The sequence below is a fragment of the Archocentrus centrarchus genome, chromosome 17, assembly GCF_007364275.1.
Source record: "Archocentrus centrarchus isolate MPI-CPG fArcCen1 chromosome 17, fArcCen1, whole genome shotgun sequence".
NCBI classification, from domain to species: Eukaryota; Metazoa; Chordata; class Actinopteri; order Cichliformes; family Cichlidae; genus Archocentrus; species Archocentrus centrarchus.
In genome coordinates, this window is record NC_044362.1 from 11,374,065 (window position 1) to 11,394,838 (window position 20,774).

At 40.3% G+C, this 20,774-nt stretch overlaps 2 protein-coding genes across 4 annotated transcripts; one reads left to right on the forward strand and one right to left on the reverse strand.

Moving 5' to 3' along the window:
- Positions 1-41: 41 nt before the first annotated feature.
- On the reverse strand, positions 42-3,762 carry imp3 (IMP U3 small nucleolar ribonucleoprotein 3). Its single transcript, XM_030751296.1, has 7 exons — positions 3,550-3,762; positions 3,298-3,405; positions 3,031-3,105; positions 1,891-1,970; positions 1,730-1,781; positions 1,573-1,645; positions 42-1,402 (listed from the first exon to the last, which is right to left on the reverse strand). The coding sequence occupies exons 1-7, from the start codon at positions 3,684-3,686 to the stop codon at positions 1,376-1,378; spliced, it is 552 nt and encodes a 183-aa protein (XP_030607156.1). The 5' UTR covers positions 3,687-3,762; the 3' UTR covers positions 42-1,375.
- Positions 3,763-5,601: 1,839 nt separating this feature from the next.
- slc35a3b (solute carrier family 35 member A3b) lies at positions 5,602-20,429 on the forward strand. Of its 3 annotated transcripts, XM_030751000.1 has the most exons (8): positions 5,602-5,763; positions 11,594-11,834; positions 11,989-12,143; positions 14,168-14,290; positions 14,483-14,657; positions 16,835-16,953; positions 17,056-17,189; positions 18,511-20,429. In XM_030751000.1, exons 2-8 carry the CDS (start codon positions 11,636-11,638, stop codon positions 18,605-18,607), a joined length of 1,002 nt encoding a protein of 333 aa, XP_030606860.1. In that variant the 5' UTR covers positions 5,602-5,763; positions 11,594-11,635; the 3' UTR covers positions 18,608-20,429. The 3 variants fall into 3 exon arrangements, with proteins under 3 accessions (XP_030606860.1, XP_030606858.1, XP_030606859.1); XM_030750998.1 differs by having other exon boundaries at positions 16,835-17,189; XM_030750999.1 differs by lacking the exon at positions 5,602-5,763 and adding an exon at positions 7,722-8,050 and having other exon boundaries at positions 16,835-17,189.
- Positions 20,430-20,774: the final 345 nt, after the last annotated feature.

Sequence of the window (20,774 nt, forward strand, 5' to 3'; positions counted from 1 at the left end):
AATGAATGTTTGTATACAAAGTTTACACAACTGTGAGAAAGTGTTATTAAAAACATTAAATATTTATCAAGAAATCTGTTTGAGTTTTATATATGACAATTTATATGATCACAAAGGCAGCAGGCCTTCTCTATATAGAACATACAGTGCTGAACTAATTTAGACCACCATCCAGTCTAGGGTTTATGCCACACCTGCCCTAAATTAACAATATTGGTAATTACGAAATCATTTGTTTCTGTAATGGTTAACCCACCAGAATGCACACTTTTTAAATCAAGTCATATGATTTTTATCCATAATTTTCAAATTTGCTGCTTTACCAAAGAGCACATTAATAATCTTTAAGATGCCAAATTACAGTTATTTACTTGAAAAATTAGTTTTTAAAGTAAATGCTTGATTAATTTCTGACTTCTCAGATGTGCCGGCTCAAATTTGGGCATGAAACCGTGAATTTGGTGTATTTGCCTAATAAGTAGCAATATAATCTTTAGTTTTAAAGACATTTGACAGGTTTTTTTTTTTTTTTAATTAATTGTGTTTTCTTTTTTTTTTTTTTTGGACAGGTGGACTAATTAATTTAAGCACTGTATATACTTAAACTGGCATTCTCAGTGATCACAAAACAAAAAAAAAAAACGTGATCAGATTTAGACAAAGTCAGAGCAAACAAGAAAAGCAAGTCAGACCAGCACAACTAAGCTGCTCCTTAGTTGTTTGAAAACCAGCAAACGGCTCCGATGGCAAAATGAAGACGACAAACAAAGATTCAGTGTCCATGTATTGACTGTATATAAAAGATGGATGTAGCCACTGTGACATTCGACTAGTTAGCTAAGTCCCTTTTTTTGTTCAGCCTTAAGGTGAGCATTTTCACCACGGCCATCTGAGCTTTTTGACCGAAACTGAGGGACACCAACAGGGACAAAATAAACATGCTGTATTAACTAAGACTGGGAACAAGAACTCATTAGGAAAGTGTTTCCTGAGGGCTGCTGCTGGCCATTAAGAGTCAATGCATGTTTAAGGCTTATGTCCATCTTTTACATATAGTTCACAAATCTTGTGCTACGGGCATCTCAGCAGCTTTACGTGAAATGATACTGACAACAATACAGACTCACTAACCTTGACAGTCACACTTAGTCACTCACTTTACAACTACTGTTTAAATACATCACAGCAGTGGTCAAAGTGTAACAACAGTAAAAGTCAGCTTTGAGCAGCCTCGCATTGTTCAGTGAACGAGTAAGGTGTGGTGTCTCACTTTTCCCCAGTTTCTGAAATAATAACCTGCACTCAAGTTTTTCCACAGCAGAGTAAAAAGAGCAGAGTTCTTGTTTCGGTCCTCCAGCGTGATGAATGGAATGATTTACGCCATCATATCAAAGTCGTCCCGCTGCAGAGGAAACACATTGATGAGTTCTGTGACATCAGAATTATGATTTAGTCCTGAAAACTATCAACAGTGTTTTCATGAGATTCGAGCACCAGATCCTCATTTGTCTGGAAACAACTGCAGCCTTGACCTCAATGATAGCGAAACACAGATTCTGCAAAGGAGCTCACCTCTTCATTATAATTCATGACATGCTGCTTGATCTTCGAGGAGTCCACCCACGTGACGAAATCTTCCATATTTCTGAAAAAGTTGCAGTAACAGCATTCTGCTGTATCAAAGTGTTTCTAAAGATAATGTGAGAAGACTTAACATCCAGAGACCAACCTTGTGACTAGAAACGCTGGGTCTGTAACAATGTCTGGACCAACACGCACATCTGTGACTGAGTCAAGGACAACACTGCAAATCTGTTTTTAATCCTTGGATGAAGTCAAATCTGAAGTGTGAAGCATAACAATTTGCAAATACACAGCAGTGAAGGATACGTCCTTGCTCGATGAAAGTAATGGCTGTCTTCAGGTTCTGAGCCATACGAAGGTTCAGCATGATGCTGGGCAGCCGCCTCCTGCAGGAGTCACACAGATTTCAAGTATGCATGAAGGATTGCATTCATACACCGCACTGTATAAATGTCTTGAGACACCCTCACTTCTTTATATTTTGTTAGAAAAATAGGTGATTTATTAAAACATACATGGAAATACAGCATAGAAGGCAAAAACAGTTTGTACAGTTCTAACGAGCTTGAAATGGTGTAATATGGTGTTGGTGTTTAACACCTTTATTCTTCAACACAGCTCTGAGGCAGCTTTCTTGTCATTTCTTTCAGTAGTGTTCAGGAATAGTTCTCCAGGCTTCTTGAAGGACATTCAAAGCTCTTCTTTGGATGTTGGCTGCATTTTGTTCTGTTGTCTGTCAAGATGATCTCACACTGCTTTAATAATGTTGAGACCCGGGCTCTGGGGAGAACCAATCTATGACTGATAGTGTTCCACTGAGTGTTTTTCTATCTAGGTATGTTTTTACTGCACTGGCAGTGTGTTTGGGATCATTGTCATGCTGGAAAATGAAGATGTTGCCAATCAGATGCTTTCCAGATGTTGTTGCATTCTGGATCAAAATCTGATTGTAATTTTCTGCGTTCATAATTCCAGCAATTTTGACAAGATCTTGAACACCACAGACTGAAATGCAGCTCCAAACAATGACAGAGCCTCCACCATGTCTTACAGATGCTGTAGATACTAACTGTTGCACATCTGTCCTGTCCTCCCCTGTGCATGCTAATGAACCATTTGCATTCATCACTCATAAGACCTGTGGATTTTCTGTCCAGTTCTTGTGTATTATGTCATACCTCAGCCTTTCCTCCCTGTTTCCCTTCTTTAAGAATCTCTGAAAATGGTCAGATACAAGAACTGGACTGAAAATGAGTGAAAATGCAGCAAATGCCCAAGGAAAAACTCTAAAAGACCTTCAGAAAGCCTGGAGAGCTATTGCTCAAGACCACTAAAATTACAAGAAAATTTGCCTCCTTGTAAACAAAATATAAAGAAATCAGAGGTGGCTCCAGACCTTTGCACAATACTGTAGACTTCATGAGTTTAACATAAAACCAAATTCACCTGCAGAATGAAGAAGCTGTGACTTTCTCTGTGAGTGATAAATTCTGTTTGGTGGGGATGAGACCGATGCTGTATCTTAGGTGAAGAAATAAAGAAAAAAACATTGTCAGTGTGATAACAACAAAGATTTAGAATAAGCTCTACACAATGTACAACACAGCACTCAAAACCAAAGACAAAACAAACGCAGAGTTAAAAGATCAGTTTCACTTAACATTTTGGGGACTTTACCCACATTAAATAGCTGTACAAGCGCCAAACCCTTACAGTTTTTCAACTAAGTGATGTGTGCTCTGTGCTCTGAAGCCATCTTTCTCATCCAGGTCTCTGATTTTTCTGGCCAGGTCTCTGATATTACGACTCAGCTTGTTGTACCTGAGACACCAGAAAGAAAAACGCGTTTTTATTGTTTATATGACTTGTCAATATCAGCGGAAATACTGCACATACACGTGTCTATTCTCCTATAAAGTGCAAATAACCGAGGCTAAAGGACGCAGCTAGCCGCCACAGACTCACTTGGTGTAGTCCTCCCGTTTCTCGATGTGATACTTCCGCAACACTTTGACCTCGTGCAGATTGTTGTCCACCTCCCAGTTGATAAAGTCGACCTTCTTCAGCAACTTCTGCTCATGATACTTTAACTTACGCACCATTTTTACAGCTTTTTATGTCAGACCGGCTCTACTAAAGCAGCCCGAGGACAGAAACAGGAAACACGTGCTGCAATTTTTCTCCTTCGTCGTCTAGATCTGAAGGTGGTGGACGACAACAGCGCCATCTACCCACCACCTCCAGTTATAGTCTCTGTTAACATGTTTCATTGTTGCATTACCACCTTTTTCCTTTTTTTTAAAGCCTGTCATGTCTGGCAGATCTTGCAAACAGAACTGTGATCTGAATGCATTGTTGTGCCAAACATATTTGCTATTTCAAGATGAGCTCTATAGGTTCTCTATAGGCTCCTCTTGTTACTGTGTGACCCTTTATTTTATTTGAATTATTTTTAACATGCTATGTGACAAATTGTGCTAGAAATGACAGGCTTAGGAAAAGGAAAAGGGAAAGAGGAAGAAGAAAAAAATAGAGAGAAAAATAGAAAAAAGAAACAGGAAAGAGTGCAAGTAAGTAAACCAAATAGTTTGTCACTTGTTAAACATAAGATACTGACAATATTTGCAAAATTAAAAATTGTGTGGGGAAAACAAAATAAAAGAAGAAGCATAGTTACACAAACCAACCATTTTGTGTTATTATGTGGGTGTATGTGTTTGTGTCATGAAATGTACTTACCAATGAGGGCAGAACACCACAGCTCTGCCCATCAGAAGCTAGAGGCGGGCAAAGGAACCCCCAGAAAGCCCAGGCCACCAGCAGCCCATCAAGACCTACGAAGGCCCGAGGCCACTCATCCCAAAGAGAACCCCCCCCCCCAGCAGACGGGAGAGAGAGGTCCCAGACGGAGCCCCCCCCCAGCCGAGGAGCAAGGGCCCCGAAGAACCCGAGGCGATGAGAAGCCACCCCCCCAGCGGCCAGCCCCCTGCACAGGCCGGCGACAGGGCTCCAGGGCACCCGGCACCCTAGGACCGCCCGAACCCCCACAGAGCCCCCCCACGCCGAAGAAGCCACCGCAGCCCCGCGCCACAACCCCCAGGGGAGCAGGTCAACTCCCACGCCAGAACACCCTGCCCCACCCAGGAACCCCGAGGCACCCACACCCCAGGGGGCAGGGGGGGAGGAGGCAACCAGCAGGGCGCGGCCAGGAAGCAAGGCACAAGGCCCAGACCCAGGTCCAGCCATACATACAAACACACACGCACACCCGCAAGCACACCCATGTACTCATTTATGTACAAATACACATGCATGCACATACACACTCACCCACACATATAAACATAGATCTTTTTTAAATAATGTTTCCCGTCCTCAGAACATAATCTAAATATATGTTTTTCAAAATTTGAAATTCAAATTTATTTGGAGAGTCCTGCAAGACAGCCATTTATTCTAGGCTCGTATTCGAGTCATATAATACGATAATAAATTTCCTTAAGTTTCGAGCCTGTTATAAAGCAAATTCATTTGAGGGATGAAATCCTGAATTATCAATAAAAACATATGAAGTGATGGAAAAATAAACAAGAATCATGCCAATTAACACTGTCACTGGCATCAGATTTAATCTATATTTGTATTAGTATAGTCAATAAGAATGTAGAGAAAACCAAGTTTACGCTATCTGCTGAATTCATTACGTACAAACCAGAAAATATCGGTAGATCGTGAATCAGAGCGAGTGAGTTAAAAAATGTTATTCCAGCGTAATAAAGCTGGATCTGTTAACATCGTTATGATGATTAACTTTTGGTAGGGATATGTATCTGATTATTAAAAAAATCTTTTATTTTGAGGACTAAAGAAAAACGTTTTTGGTTTTGGTTGGAAAGTGTCCCCTCTCTCTGGTGTTTACACTGTAATAGTTTTTTTCAGCAGGTGTCAGCAAACCTCTGGACTGACTGAGTCCTCCGCAGCTACAAGTGGATTCATTCATTGAGGAGCCTACAGAGGAGGAGGCACTGCGCCCACATACGTGCGTAAAGACTCTTTGTAGCTATGTGGGTTATAGTTTATCCCTATGAGTGTTAAACCTAGGAATAGAAAACAGGACTATCCAGTAAGCGGGCGCCCACAGACTGTCATCCACGCCGTCAGCTGAGCTCCAGCTTACAGGTAAGTTTCACTGCGGTGGAAAATTTGTGACAGTTTAGACCGTAATAAACCAGGTCACCTGGAATTATGGAAAAATGGAAATGAAAATGAAATTTCACAGGTTGCATGAATGAAAGATACAGAATTTTCCGTTTGAACTATGAACTATACTGAACACCAAGAAGTATGTGAACTTAAGCTTTTTGGGTAGTCTCTTTTCTAAATAAGTCCAGGCGTTGTTGGTTCACAGTAGAACTCCAAAAAGCAGTTCCTCTCAAGCTGTAGGCAAAGGCCTGCATTACACTGCTGACACTTCCAAGGAGCGCTGCTTCTTTCCCAGATCTTCAGTGCTGGCAGGGACAGGAAAGCGTTCTTGACTTGGGGATTCGGGCCAAACACGGCAGAAATACACCGCAACTCAGACTCACTTGGATAAAACAGGTTGTTTTTTTAAAAACAAACAAACAAACAAAAAAAAACCAACAACAAATAGCACAACAAACAACAGAAAAAAAGAACACAATTTTAAAAAACACATGGTAAAAAACAAATCAAAGTGTAATAAAATGTCAGTTTTCGGCAGAGCTCCGTCACTCTCACTCGCTCTTGTGTCAAAAACCTTCGTCTTGCAACAGGTGTTGTGCCAAAAAGTGATCGTCTGCCAAAAAGTCATTGCCAGAAAATGATTGCCCATATTTAAACTGTTGTAAATGACTTACTGACCTATAATCTGTGAAAAATATGTCAAACATTTCTGTCGTGAATGAATCAAGTCATTTTGAGTGACAAACAACATTTCTGTCACAAGGTAGAAGCTGCAATCAGTTTTTGGCAGCAACTTTTATATATTCTTTATTTATCAGGGTAAAAACTGTGATTGTCAGATTTTAAAGAGAAATCTGGCCAAGAGGGCAGCAGAAATCAGAACAAATATAACATTAGACTCTATAAATATATTTTAAGTGACCAAAGAGGACTGGATTTATTATAATGTATGCGCAATAATGCAGAGTCATAAACATACTTGAATAACAAGTAATTTCTTCATTTTATATTTAAGCCCTTCATAAATCCTATTGACTACACTCTATTCACCAATATAAGCAAAGACATTACACAGAAAAGCACGTAGAAACATCGAAAATCACTTTATGGCAACCGATCACTTTTTGGCAAACACCGGGACTGCTGTACCTGGGATAACCGTAATGACCACTATATCACTGAAAAGCGCAGAGTCGCTGCGGTGGATTTTTTTTATTTTTTATTTATTTATTTTTTGATTGCGCAAATGGCTCAGGAGTTACGGTCATTTAAAAAAAAAAAGGAAAGAAAAGAACCGGTCGCCGGCAGCAGGTTTGTGCTTGTTGGGTTAAAGAACTTCAAACATCTGATTGTCTGCAAAGACATCTGTTGTGACTAACTTTGATAGCGTGCGCTTTCTGTATCCTTTTCAAATCTGTCAAGATGCCTTCAGGGACAGTGTGTTTCACTGTCAGCAGCAGACTGGAAACAATACGGAGTATTCAGTTTCACAAGTTGGCAGTCACGCACTCGGTCACACCTTTCATTCAGATGTTGTTTTTCCATCTGATACATCCACATCCTGCTGATTGTGATGAAAATCACTGTTTACCCAAGTCAACTCCCTGTGAACAAACACACAGAAGTCATGTCCTTAAGAAATGGGGGGAAAGTCCAGTAAAGACCTGATACAGGACCTGAGAGATGCATCCTTCAGTCGATCCATCTTCTGTTCACTGAAGCCTAAGCCTCATTGGTCTCAGTGGAAGGATGGCTGCCAAGAAACCATTCTTAAGGAGGAGACAAAATTAGCATCTCTTCACAGCTGCAAGCAAAATGCATCCACAAACATTTACAGGTGTGTCGTTGTTGTTAAAATGAAAGGGCCAACCTGGCCCTATTCCAGGAAGCATGTTCAACAAAATGAGTTTCCTGTTCCAGAGCAGCTCATCAGAGTCATTTCGACCAGCTCTGAGTATGTTCACCTTGAGTTTAACGCGTACGTGGGTAAGGAAAGAAAACCATCTACAATGGAGCTCTGATACCGGCATTCAGCGCGGCAACGGGTAAAGAGCTGAGCCTCCAGTTTAGATCGTGTCGGGAAAAAATAAGCAATTTTTAAGGGATCTCGACGGGATGAGCTGGGAAATGACTTAATACAGGATCTGAGCCTTATCCTGTCTGAACCCACGATGCTGATCTGTTTTTGATCCTCCTGCTGCGCAAGTGGACTTTGTTGATCCGATACGGCGCCTATGATCCCTTCGGACGGACCCGGTTCTGGGTAGGCCCGCTGAGACTGATTAACAGGATTTTTCTGTTCAAAATATATGTCGAGATTCATCCACTGAATTTCAGACACCATAACTTTCAAAATGTTGACATCATTTAATGACTGAGTCTCCATCTACGAACAAATTTCAGCAAAATGTTCGGAACAGAGAGAGTCTGCAGCTGTTGTTAAAACGTCACTTTAAACACATTTATTTCAGTTTTCAAGTCTTAAAATCATTTCAGCCTCACCTTTACTCAAATACTCACATCATCTCTGAGATCCGGACATTTTTCTATCAGTGACCTTTTGCAACACGACCAATGATCGATCATTGATCAGTGTGTTCTGCGTCTAAAGCTTGACACAGGTCAGTGAGATGTAAACTGTGATGTTACAGTAACCACAGTAAATGTTTCAGAGGAACTGACAGTCTGCAGGTGCATCACTCTGCACAGAGTCTCAGAGTGGGAAAGGTGGAGGTTACAGATTTTATTCTGAGCTGATTATGTCCGTGACATAATCGCGGTCTCCGTAGTCTACTACTGGCAAGTGAATGACTGTAAAACCGAACTACCGTCAGTTTTTGTAAAAACGTAAACATCTATAAATTATTTCGATCCTCTAATCGCCCTGACAGCGATTTATAAATTAAACGAGGAAATAAGTCAGATGCAGGTGCAGCAGGAGGGGAGGAGTCAGAGAGACACTCCTTTGTTGAAGAAAACCTGCCGGCGAGCAGGTTCACTTCACGGTCTCTTTGTTGTGCCGAACAGGGATTTCCGATGTTTCCAAACGTTTCTCGTGTGTAACGTCTTTGCTTATATTGATAAATAGACTGTAGTCAACAGGATTGATGAAGGACTGATGCATGAAATGAAGAAATTACCTGTTTTGCAAATATCTTTATGAGTCTGGATTATAGTAACTCAGTTATAATAATCCAGTCCTTTTTGCCCACTTCAGATATCTTTATAGAACTCTTATGTTATATTTGTTGTCATTTTTGCTGATCTGCAGATCTGTCTTTAAAAAAAAAAGACATTTTTAATGTCAATGACAGTTTTTACTCTGATAAATAAAGAATATATAAAAGTCATTTTACTAAAAAAGTGATTGCAGCTTGTGTCTTGTGGCATGGCTCAAAATGACTTCACATCATTAATGAGAGCTGTTTTTGACATGTCTTTGACAGATTTAGGCCACAAAGTCATTCACAACAGTTTAAATACAGCCATTTCTTGGCAGACAATCTCTTTATGACACAACACCTGTAACTGACTCAGAGCTGAATTTATCTCCCTTTCTGGATCAGAAACCCCGGGGTTTCCCTCAGAGATGAATTGTTTGTGGTAATTAAGACAGAGCTATGGTGTAAAGTCATTCATGTATTTGAATCTTGACATTGCCCTCCTCCTTCTGTTGTTGTTGTATTTCACTGAACAGTTTCTTACCTGTATTTGTATCCGTTTTAAAAGGTATTCAGCCTGGCTGCAGGTGAACTGAAATCTATTTTAAGCAAACAAAAACAAATATGCTGTTTAATGTACTGATGCTCATTAACTCAACACGAGTCGAGCTCCAGTCTCATTGTACATCCTGTATAATGACAATAAAGGTATTCTATTCTATTCTATTCTTTATTGACAAACATGCTGTGATAACAACTCAGCTCTCTGCTACACAGAATCCATGAATGAGCCATTTCTGGGACAATGCAGCTAGTTTTGAACCAGTATCTGCATCGTAAGAATAAGAAAGCCTGTTTTCACAGATGAACCCTTTCTCTTTTATTAACTTTTCAGTTGAAATATCTATTAAGAAATCTTTATTCCAAACTGTCTGATACCATCACATACTGTGCACAATATTGCCCATTTTCTTTTAAACTTCAGTGCATTGAGACGTTTTTTTTAAATGTGTAATACAGTGGTTAGCACTGTCTGACTTCACCAGCCAGCTGGTGCTCTTCTGTGTGGTTTGCGTGTTCTCCCATGTCTGTGAAGGTTCTTCTTCCCACAGCCCAAAGACATGCAAGTTAGGTTAAAACCTGGTGATGTTAAACTGGCCTTAGTTATGACTGTGAACATGAATGTAACAGTACAGATGGCTCTACAAAAAAAAAAAAAAAAAAAAAAAGTTTGAAAATGTACTTGGAGAGAGTTGGCAGAGTTTGTCGGGTGTAGAAGCTGCGCTCTGTAAGCGGGACACTCACACACACTGACGCACACAGAAACAGAGAGGGACTGTGCAGCCGTGCCCTTCTGCTGAGCAGAGCTCCTACATAAGGAGGTCACTGTGCTGAACACACTGCACCTCTTTTTCTGTCAACACTTCTTGGCCTTCATCTCGGCCTGTTGTGCATCCCATTTTTTATTTTTAGCAAAGCACTGTGCAACTACGATAACACTTGTAACTGCTTCACAGCATAGCCCGGTGGCAAGTTGAACACAGTCACAAGTTTACTTTGGCATTACTTTCACTACTTGCATTACTTTTAAGATGATATGAGTGTAACAACAAGGTGGAACCGCAAACTTTGTAGTGAGTCAGATCCAGGTGTGCAATTGTCTGTAGTGCTCAAACAGGGACTGCGCTGTTACATGTAGCAGCAATCAATTAATAATCATACTGTGCAAATCTCTTTACTTAAAGGGGGGCTGACTCTGTGCACCTTTAAGTGGCATCACTGCACAAGTTTAGTATGAGCTGCATCTTTGAAAATTCTGCCCTCTGGAAATAAAAGACAAAAGAATGAAGACTCTCTTCAGGCATTCTGGATACCTGAGTCAGGAAGCTGGTAGTAATCATCCCAGCTTACAGTTTATGAGCACTAGCTAGACACAAGGCAGACTGCTATATATATATATATGTGTGTGTGTTTGTGTGTGTGTGTGTAAATAAATCTGAAAATTTGAAAAGTTTAGTGGAGAAATCCTTTTTTGTTACAAATGTGGCACCACTGACAGCTGCCGTCTGGTGCCAGTGTGGAATAATAGCTGCACTCAGAGAGAGGAATTACATTTATAAGAAACACACCAAAAAATGTTGTTTATTGCCTCAACTTTGTGAAAACAGTCAAATATGCAGAGCTAACTGCAAACACATCATTAACCACGGAAGGCTGTGGTTTTCCTGACCAGCGGCTGGTCACTCAACAGTTTCAGCGGTGACTGACCGACACCTTCCTCCTCTGCACTAAATCTACGCCTATGATGCTGGAGGACAGATTTCCAATAACTAAGAACAGGAAAGGTGACAGCTGTTTCCAGCATGTTCCCCATTACTTTTTTATCTGTAAAGGACCAGTCACAGACTGTTAACCCACAGTATGCTCCACTGTCCTCTCATGCTGCTCTTTCATGGTATTTTCTTAACTTATTAAGAATGTTACGTCAAAGCAGACATTGGTTTCTAGCTCAAGGACACTGCAGCAGCCTTGCTCGTGCTGTCATGTGTAACAACATCCTCTGCAGGTCTCTTTGTCTGGAAACAACCAAACTGAATGAACCCTTCAGTTCACTCTGTTTCATTTTCTTCTTGTCCATCCTAAAGGCTCCTCTTCATTGCCCGTCAGCAGACAGACATTTTTCCACAATGGGGGTGTTGCATTCCTCGTCACTAAAATATATGTCTCTGGGGGTTCTGGTGCTGCAAACCACCTTGCTGGTGCTCACCATGCGCTACTCCCGTACCCTGAAGGAGTATGGCCCTCGGTACCTGGCTTCCTCTGCTGTGGTGTCAGCTGAAGTACTCAAGATTTTCACATGCACCCTCCTATTCTTCAAGGAGAAGGGTAAGTAAGAAAGAAACTCTGATTTCCTCATGGTTGCAGATTTGGCACTACTTTGGCAGAAAATCCTACATAGCTGTTCCCCAGTCTTATTAATAATCTTCATGGGTGGTCCTCAGGTTGAATTACTGACTACGCTTTTTCTGTTTCTTGTCAGATTTCAACTTGCACGCAGTGAAGCGGCTGTTAAACGAGGAGATTCTGAGCAAGCCTATGGACACCATGAAGCTGATCATTCCTGCAGGGATCTACACTCTGCAGAACAATCTGCTCTATGTTGCCCTATCCAACCTGGATGCGGCCACCTATCAGGTTACATACAAATGAATGAATGTGTTGATTCGAGTTCTCTGAGTTTGTGTGTGTGTGTGTGTGTGTGTGTGTGTGTGTGTGTGTGTGTGTGTGTGTGTGTGTGTGTGTGTGTGTGTATGGTTTCACTTGGCTGCTTTCTGTGGGTTTACTTTACTCAATTCACAGAGTACATATGTTGTAAATATTAATGGGGAAATTAACATGCTAGTTACTAAATGTAAAACATCATAGTTTAGGATATTCTTAAAATGCTTGCGTCATTGTTGTGTTTTAGTTTTTTTTAATTAAAATTTTGCTTCAAATCCCTCATTGCTAATTAGTGAATCATCTTATGTCTACATTTTTAAAAAGCATATTTTTAATGGAAATAACAACTAGGAACTTAATAGGAAAATAAAAACACAGCAGTCCTGCCATTCAGTGTCTTTTATAACTCCTGACTGTAGTTTAGCGCACATGATACCCACACATTTAATTTTAGCAAAACCAAACCAAGCCAGACAACAACCAAAAACAACCAAAAAACCCCTAAATTCTTCCAATTAAGTGTTTTTGAGTGGGTAAAAAGGCCAAGTTCAGTTTTGCTCTTTGTCACAGATTGACCATTTTTAGACTGTTTGAGCTATATGAACGTCAATATTTATGGGCATTTATGGACATTTGGGTCAACAATTTATGGTAGTGACGCTGTCCAGTTCCCGTCCTTCTTGTATACACTGAGGTCTTAAACTTTTACATAAATGAATGAAACATTAACACTTGATCAGCATTTCTTGAGTAAAATTCTGCAGCCTTTTATTAACCCGTATAGCAAATAATTGTCATGGTCCTGCCCAGTGTTTTGTGTTTTTTCTGTGAGGTTCTGTTTTTTTGTTGTATCTCTGCTTTGATTACAGTTTAGATTCTTAGTTTGTTTTAGTTTTCTGAATTCTGAGATTAGTTATATATTAGTTATGTTAGTTTTCCTTTGTTCTTCTCATCCTCCCCGCGTCTCTCTGTTCCGGTGTCTGTTTTGTCCCTCTGCATCATTGTCCCTGGTTCTATATTTAGTGTATTCCCTGTTTTGTGTTAATTCTCCATTTGTATTGTGTTTGGTCTCTTCCTGTTTTATTTTGTCAGTCTCCTGTTCCCTGTGTGTTGTGTTTAGTTGTGCTTCCTTTGTCTTGTTAGTGTAATTCTGTTCACCAGTTCTCCCCAGATGTTTCCACTCTCCTCTTGTTATCTTGTGATAAGTTTCCCTTTTGGTCGCCAAGGACCATGTTCTGTAGATTATTGCCTACCTTGGCTCTGGGGCTTTGTGGTTTTTTTGCATGCTCTGGGACTGTATGCAAAGACAGCATTGAAGCTGTTTCGAGTTCAGCTCTGTCTCACGTGTCCTGTGTTTGGGTCCAACCCTGCCTACCTGCCACACAGCCACACCCTGACAACAAAACACCTCTACTTTATCTTTAAGCACCACCGAACCTGAAGAAGAAACTGGGTAAGAGGCATTTAGAGAATTTTACAAAACAATCCTGTCAACAGGGATTTAGTGACACTGAAGCTCTACCAACAGAATGAAGTGTAACAGGTTCTATATACATACCAGCCATGGGAGTGCAAAGCCTTCACTGGGAGTGCCACTGATGGCAACCTCAAAAACAGGTTGCCTGTCCCATTTTTTTTAAAGATTTGGCCTGATCCCTGCAAAGCTAAAAATTAAACAAAATGGCATACCCATAGGTGTGAATGGTTGTCTCTCTGTGTTAGCCCTGTGGCAGGCTAGCGACCTGTACAGGGTGTGCCCTGCCTCTCTAGGCTCCAGGTGTTAAAACGTAGGTATTAAGTTTGATATGTTGTAGGCAGCAGCCCAGTCCATAAGATGTGATGAACTCTACTGTGTAGTTTAGACAGGAGCTGGGCCAGGCAGTGGCTTTAATATAAGCTAACATAAAAGCTTTCATCAATTTTTGTGTGTTGTAGTGAGGACAGGAGTGATGCATCATTTATTTAAAGCATCACTTGTGTGTTCATGCCCAACACAGGTCACGTACCAGTTGAAGATCCTCACCACAGCTCTGTTCTCCGTCTTCATGCTCAGGAAGAAGCTGAGTTTGTACCAGTGGCTCTCCCTGCTCTTACTCATGGCTGGAGTCACTCTGGTGCAGGTAACAGTGCTCACCGTCACCTCATTAATCTTGAGCAGTGCAAGGTTTGATTTCTAGCTTTGTAACATGGCTTTTTTCTGTGAAATGAGTCTCTTTATTCACAAATCAGAATTAGTGAGAAAACTGTCATAAACATTTTAAATACTCTGCCTATCTCTCTGCACATGATCATCAGCGTTTCAATCTCCACAGTGGCCCACAGAGTCCGCAGATGTCTCTGAGCACAAGATCCTGTCAGCAGGCTCCCAGTTTGTGGGACTGATAGCCGTGCTGATGGCCTGTGTGTCCAGTGGTTTTGCTGGAGTTTACTTTGAGAAGATCCTCAAAGAGACGGAACAGAGTTTGTGGGTTCGTAATATACAGCTGGGTGAGTGGCTATACCTTCATTTATATGACGGGCTGGGTGAGAAACACGCAGTCCCATAAAAAAAGAAAGTTTTCACAAGACTGCGCAGCCCTGTGAAAAACCTAACCCGGGATTTTGTGGTTTGCAGCAATAACTTGCAGTACTCATTTTTTCTGTGACTTTATTAGTCTCTCACATCATTGTGGAGGAATTTTAGCCCACTCTATTTTACAGCATAACTTCAGTCATTGAGGTTTGTGTGCATTCATTTATGAACAGCCCTCACTTTACCTCCTCTGCCATCACTTTATCCTTACAATCCATACACATTTTATTTATTACACTCACTTATTATTACACTCACTTATTTATTACACTAAGGTACACAGCATTCACAGTATGCTGTGTACCTTACCGGCTACAAATGTATATAATGTTTTTGATATCTGTATATGGTGTTCTGATGTGTGTGTACATGTGTGTATATGTATACTGTATGTGTGTATTGTATTTACATTGATATATATTTTATGTATATAGTGCTTATGTGTATGTGTATAGTTTTTCTAGTCTATTCTATTTTAGTTCATTTGTTTTTACTCATCCTTTTTCATTTTTCTCTGTATTGAGCTGCTGTAATGCGCAAATTTCCCCGTCGTAGGATCATTAAAGTTTTATCTTATCTTATCGTATCTTATCTTAAGGTCCTGCTACATCATTTCAATCAGGTTGAGGTCTGAACTTTGATTGGATCATTGCAACTCCTTGATTCTTTTTTTTATCAGCCTCATTTTGGTAGTTTTGTTGCTGTGCTTGGCATCATTGTATGGCCCAGTTTTGGCTAAGCTTTAGCTGTCCTCACATTTGACTCTAGAATACTTTGGTATATAGAGGAAGTCATGGTCAACTCAATGACTGCAAGGTGCCCAGGTCCTGTGGCTGTAAACAAGCCCAAATCATCACCCCTCCACCACCGTGCTGACAGCTGGTATGAGGTGTTTGTGCTGAAAGGCTGTGTTTGGTTTTCTCCAAACATGGTGCTGCATGTTTTAGCCGAACATCTCCATCTGTCCAAAGGACATTTTTCCACAAAGCTTGAGGTTTGTTCAGATGAAACTGAATGATGCAAGAGACTTTCTCTTGGCAACCCTTTAACATTTACTATGCTAACTGATGCCTGTAGAGTCTGAGATGTAGCTCTTGGGGTTTTTGCAGTTTCTCTGAGCGTAGCACGGTCTGACCTTTGGAGTGAATTTACTGGAATGTCCACTCCTGGGAAAACTGGCAACTGTCTTGAATTTTTGCAACCTTGGAATAATTTTTCTCACTGTAGAAGGATGGACTTTATATTGTTTGGAAATGGACTTTTAACCCTTCCCATGCTGACTGAGCAACAATTGCTTCTGCAAAATCACTGCTGATGTCTTTCCTCTTTGCTATTGTGTTAAAACACACCCGAATGCTTAGGAGCAGCATACTGCCAAAACCTCTGCTTTCACAGAGGTGCTCACACTTGCTGATGATCAATTAATTGAGTGCACTTGATTAGCATCACCTTACTGGCTACATGGAGGTGGTAAAGGTGCACCTTTTTATGGAACTGCATAGAGCCTTATGAATTTTTTTCTTTTTCATGTGACTATGGATATAGAGATTTTTGATTTTTACAACTGCCTGGATAGCCTGTTAAATTAAATACAGAATGATAACAGCATAAAAAGGAGAAACATGTATTTTACAGATGAATCCTAAGTGTTTTCATTTTTGAAACACTGCTCTGATCTGTAGCAGAAAGACAGTGTGTTCCTCCTCCTTCGTGCTGGTATAAAGGTGGTTTTAGGCTGTTCCTGGAGGCTTTTGAAGTTCAGCAACCTTTTATAATATCTTCTGTGTTTACCAATTGTTCAGGCTGATTTGGTGATTTGCCAAATGAAACCTTTCCTGTTGTATGGATGTGGGTTTCTTGGCATGCTTTCATCTGTGTGCATTACAACAGTGGTGGGGAGAGTTAAAGCTGAGTTTATGGGCTGGATATTAATCAAACTTGACAGCATCTTAGGACTGCAGTCTGGTTTACGACAACACAACTACAGCTCATGTTATTTTGTTTTAAAACCCGCAGTAGTTAAAATGCCACTTTTGCCTGATTTGTTCCATCAAAGACCTCACGACTAACCCCATCCTCTTGTCTCTTTTAGGTTTGTTCAGCTTTGTGTTTGGCCTCATAGGCATGATGATATATGATGGCCAAAGAGTGATACAGTCGGGGATGTTTCAGGGCTACAACGCTATTACCTGCGTAGTTGTTGTCTTACAGGTTGTGTCATTGTGTCATTACATGTCATTACATGTGAAACTGTCAATGAAACAAAGCACATTCTTGTTCAAGTTTGCCTTCATCTTGCTTGTCTGCCTGCAGGCTCTCGGTGGGCTGCTCGTCGCAGTTGTCATTAAATATGCTGACAACATCCTCAAAGGATTTGCCACCTCTCTGTCAATCATGGTGTCCACGCTCATTTCATATTTCCTGTTGAAGGACTTTAACCCCACTGGGTAAACACAAGCACGCTTATGCACCACAAAAGTTTTTCCTTTTTTTTTTTTTTTCCATTTGCTAATACTTCATCAGTGGAAAACATGGTATTCTTGAGCTTTTTATGCCTAGCAGCTTTACTCCAGGCTGTTAGGTCCATAACTGACTACATTCCCCCACCACCACTTTGACATTTGTGGATTTTCAGCAAGTTTTGTATTGATTTAAAACACAAATCTCTTCCACCACAACTTCCAGTTTAGCCACCTCTGGTTTACAATCACATGTCATCAAAACTAATGATATCAGCCTCATATTTAATGCTAATCAGCAAATCTTAGTCTGCAAACATGTTAAAATCACAGTGCTATGAAAAAGTATTTGCCCCTTTCCTGATTTGTTATTGTTTCCATGTTTTCAGACTTAAATGTTTGAGCTCATCAAACAAATTTTTATATTAGACAAAGATAACCTGGTAAATACAAATGCAGTTTTGAAATGATTTCATATATTGTGCTGGTTGTACCACCGTTGACAGTCAAGTGTTCACAATAACTGGCAATGAGTCTTTCACATCGCTGCAGAGGAATTTTGGTCCACTCTTCTTTGCAGAATTGTTTTAATTCAGCCATACTGGAGGGTTTTTCAGCATGAACAGTCTGTTTTAAGGTCATGCCAAAGCATCTCAATCGGATTAAAGTCTAGACTTTGGCTAGGACACTCCAACGCCTTTATTTTGGATGATTTGTCGATGTGCTCTTGGAGTAATTTTGGTTGGTCAGTTGCTCCTGTAAGGTTCGCCATTGTTCTAAGTTTCCTCCAGTTGTGGATAATGGCTCTCACCATGGGTCCCTAAAGTCCCAAAGCCTTAGAAATGGCTTCCAGGCTAATAGATGTCAGTGACTGTTTCACAGCTGTTTCTTTAGATTTTGGCATGATGTGCTGCTTTTTGAGATTTCTGAGCCCACTTCACTTTGTCAGACAGGTTCTATTTAAGTGAAGTAGGCAGGTTCAGCAGGTCTGGTAGTAATCAGTCATGGGTGGGGCAGTGAAATTAAACTCTGCTTTCCAAACAAATGTGGTTAATCAAAATTACTTTTTAACTAGAAAGAAATCAGGAAGGGAATAAATATTCTTTCACAGCACTGTATGGTAAACATACTGTAGTAAACTTCTAATCTCTATGAAATCTTTGTAAGGCAGTGTTATTGGCATGCAGACAAAGCACCACTATGTACAGCCTCACAGAACTGGTAGCACAACTCTAAACTGTCATTCACACCGTTGCTTGTTTGTTGCATCCAGTGTAATGCATTTTCTGTCTCTCTCTGTTTCCCTCAGGGTATTTTTCTTAGGTGCAGTGCTGGTCATTGCGGCCACATTTCTTTACAGCTATGAGTGCAAACCTGCCAGCAGCAGCACCACCAGTGTAGTCTGAGACTTGTGTGAACTGTGCTACCCGACAGACAGGTTTTCTATGAACTGTGATGGGGGAATTTGCCACGTGAAAAATCTCAATGCAGGAAATGCATACGTGGACGAGTTACTGACAAATACTTACAATTCTGTGTAAGCTGATCTTTTTTGCTCTGTAAGAATGTACAAAAGATGATGGGAGTGACTGAAATACATCTGATATTACAGCTTTTCTTGTGAACTCGCCACGTAAACATCCTGGTGAAGCAAAGCAAGCAAAGTAAAGGGGAAAGGAGATCATAATGAAACCTAGACCTCGCAGACAACCTAACGTCAAACTAATTCATGTATGTAATTTACAATTGTGAATTTTCACCCCTGGAAGAACAGATGCTACATTTAAGCTTTGGGCTTCTAAAGTGTTTGAAAAGGTTAAAGATTTATCTTTAAAGTTCTCACATCATTTGAAGAACTGTGGTATAAATTTAGTGTAAATAGAAGGCATTTCAGTAAATATCAGCTGAGAAGCTTTGCAAAAGCAGTAGTTCACTTCTTAGCCCATCCAAAAACCCTACAAACAGATTATTATTAGAGCATTCACATCATTGGTTTGGGACAGGGATCTGGAAACTGGAAGCAGAACTGCAAATCAGGTTGTACTGGAACTGCCACTTCATTAGATACACATTACATTTTGAGTACAATGAACTCATTGTCATGTTGTCAGTTTGAGGTGATTTGTGACATGTTGCATTATCCTGCTGGAAGCAGCCATCAGAAGATGGTACACTGTTGTCATAAAGGGATGGACATGATCAGCAACGATACTCAAGTAGGCTGTGGCATTTAAACAAGGCTAAGTTAGTGCTAAGGGGCACAAAGTGCGCCAAGAAATCCCAGCACCATTACACCACCAGCATCAGCCTGAACTACTGATACAAATCAAGATGGATCCATGTTTCATGTCAGATTCCGTCCTGAACTTCTGCAGATCATCTCGATCATGTCTATGTGCTTAAATGCACTGCAATACGATTGGCTGATTAGATATTTGCATTAACAAATGCAGCCAGAACCGGTAGCGCCTGTCTCTGGCTGCATGACCGCAGATGCTCGTCTCCGGATGAGTGATCTGGAACGATCATTTCATTGTGTGCCTTGTGTGCACAATGTTGTGACGCACAAATAAAATATTTGAAAGGGTCTGGGGACCCATTTAGAACTTTTTTTAAAGATTTAGATCTAACAGAAGGTCAGTCTAAATAACTGGTTCTCATGATCCATGCAGTGTTCTATTTATCATATGTTTTGAAAGGGCAAAAACATTTTTATTACCTATACTTGAACAATTTTCTGAAGGGGCATAAGAGCTGTTACCAACATGAGGACCTCGTTGGCTCTTTGTTTTTGTGTTTTATTTCTCTGATGTTTGTGTTTTTAAGTAATAATAAAGATATTGTTTGGGAACAAAAGAACTGTATATTCATGAGACAGGGAATACTGTGTGTTCAGTAAATTTACAAAGCAAATGGGAATTAATGGCGCTGATAGTCAAAGAGAGGAGAATCCTTGGCAGCACTTCCATCTAGTGGTGGAATGAGGAGCAAACTTGCTGCAAAGAGGAGGGGTTACCTCTGTCCAAAGATGCTGAACATCCTTTTTTTTTTTTTAATAAGAGATGGGATCTTATATAAAACTGAAATGACTGTTTTGACCTTGCTCCTCACAGTCTGATCATTTGTATTAAAACCACATTTATATCATTTTAGGATTATTTAAATGCAAAAAATGGTCTTTATGTAACAACAAATGAATAAATTAAAACATTTTTTATGTTGAAACAACCAGCCCTGCCTTGATCTTCTCTTACATCAAAGTCTGTGTGTGTGTGTGTGTGTGTCTCTAATCCTTACACACAGAGCTAGGCACACCCATGAATATTTTGAACAGTTTTTTTCTTTTTTCAGTTCCAGTTGCAGTGCACACAGGAAAACCAAATCGGTCTCTATAGCAACAGATGGCTGAATGAGCTGAGATGCTGTGACAAAAATGAAGACACACTGACTTAATATGACCTATTTTAACCTCTGTGTATTTTTTTAAATGGTAGTAACAATCATTTTTATTCAACAATGATCCCAACAGATAAAAGCAGCATAAAACGAGGTGTGTGTGTGTGGGGGGGGGGG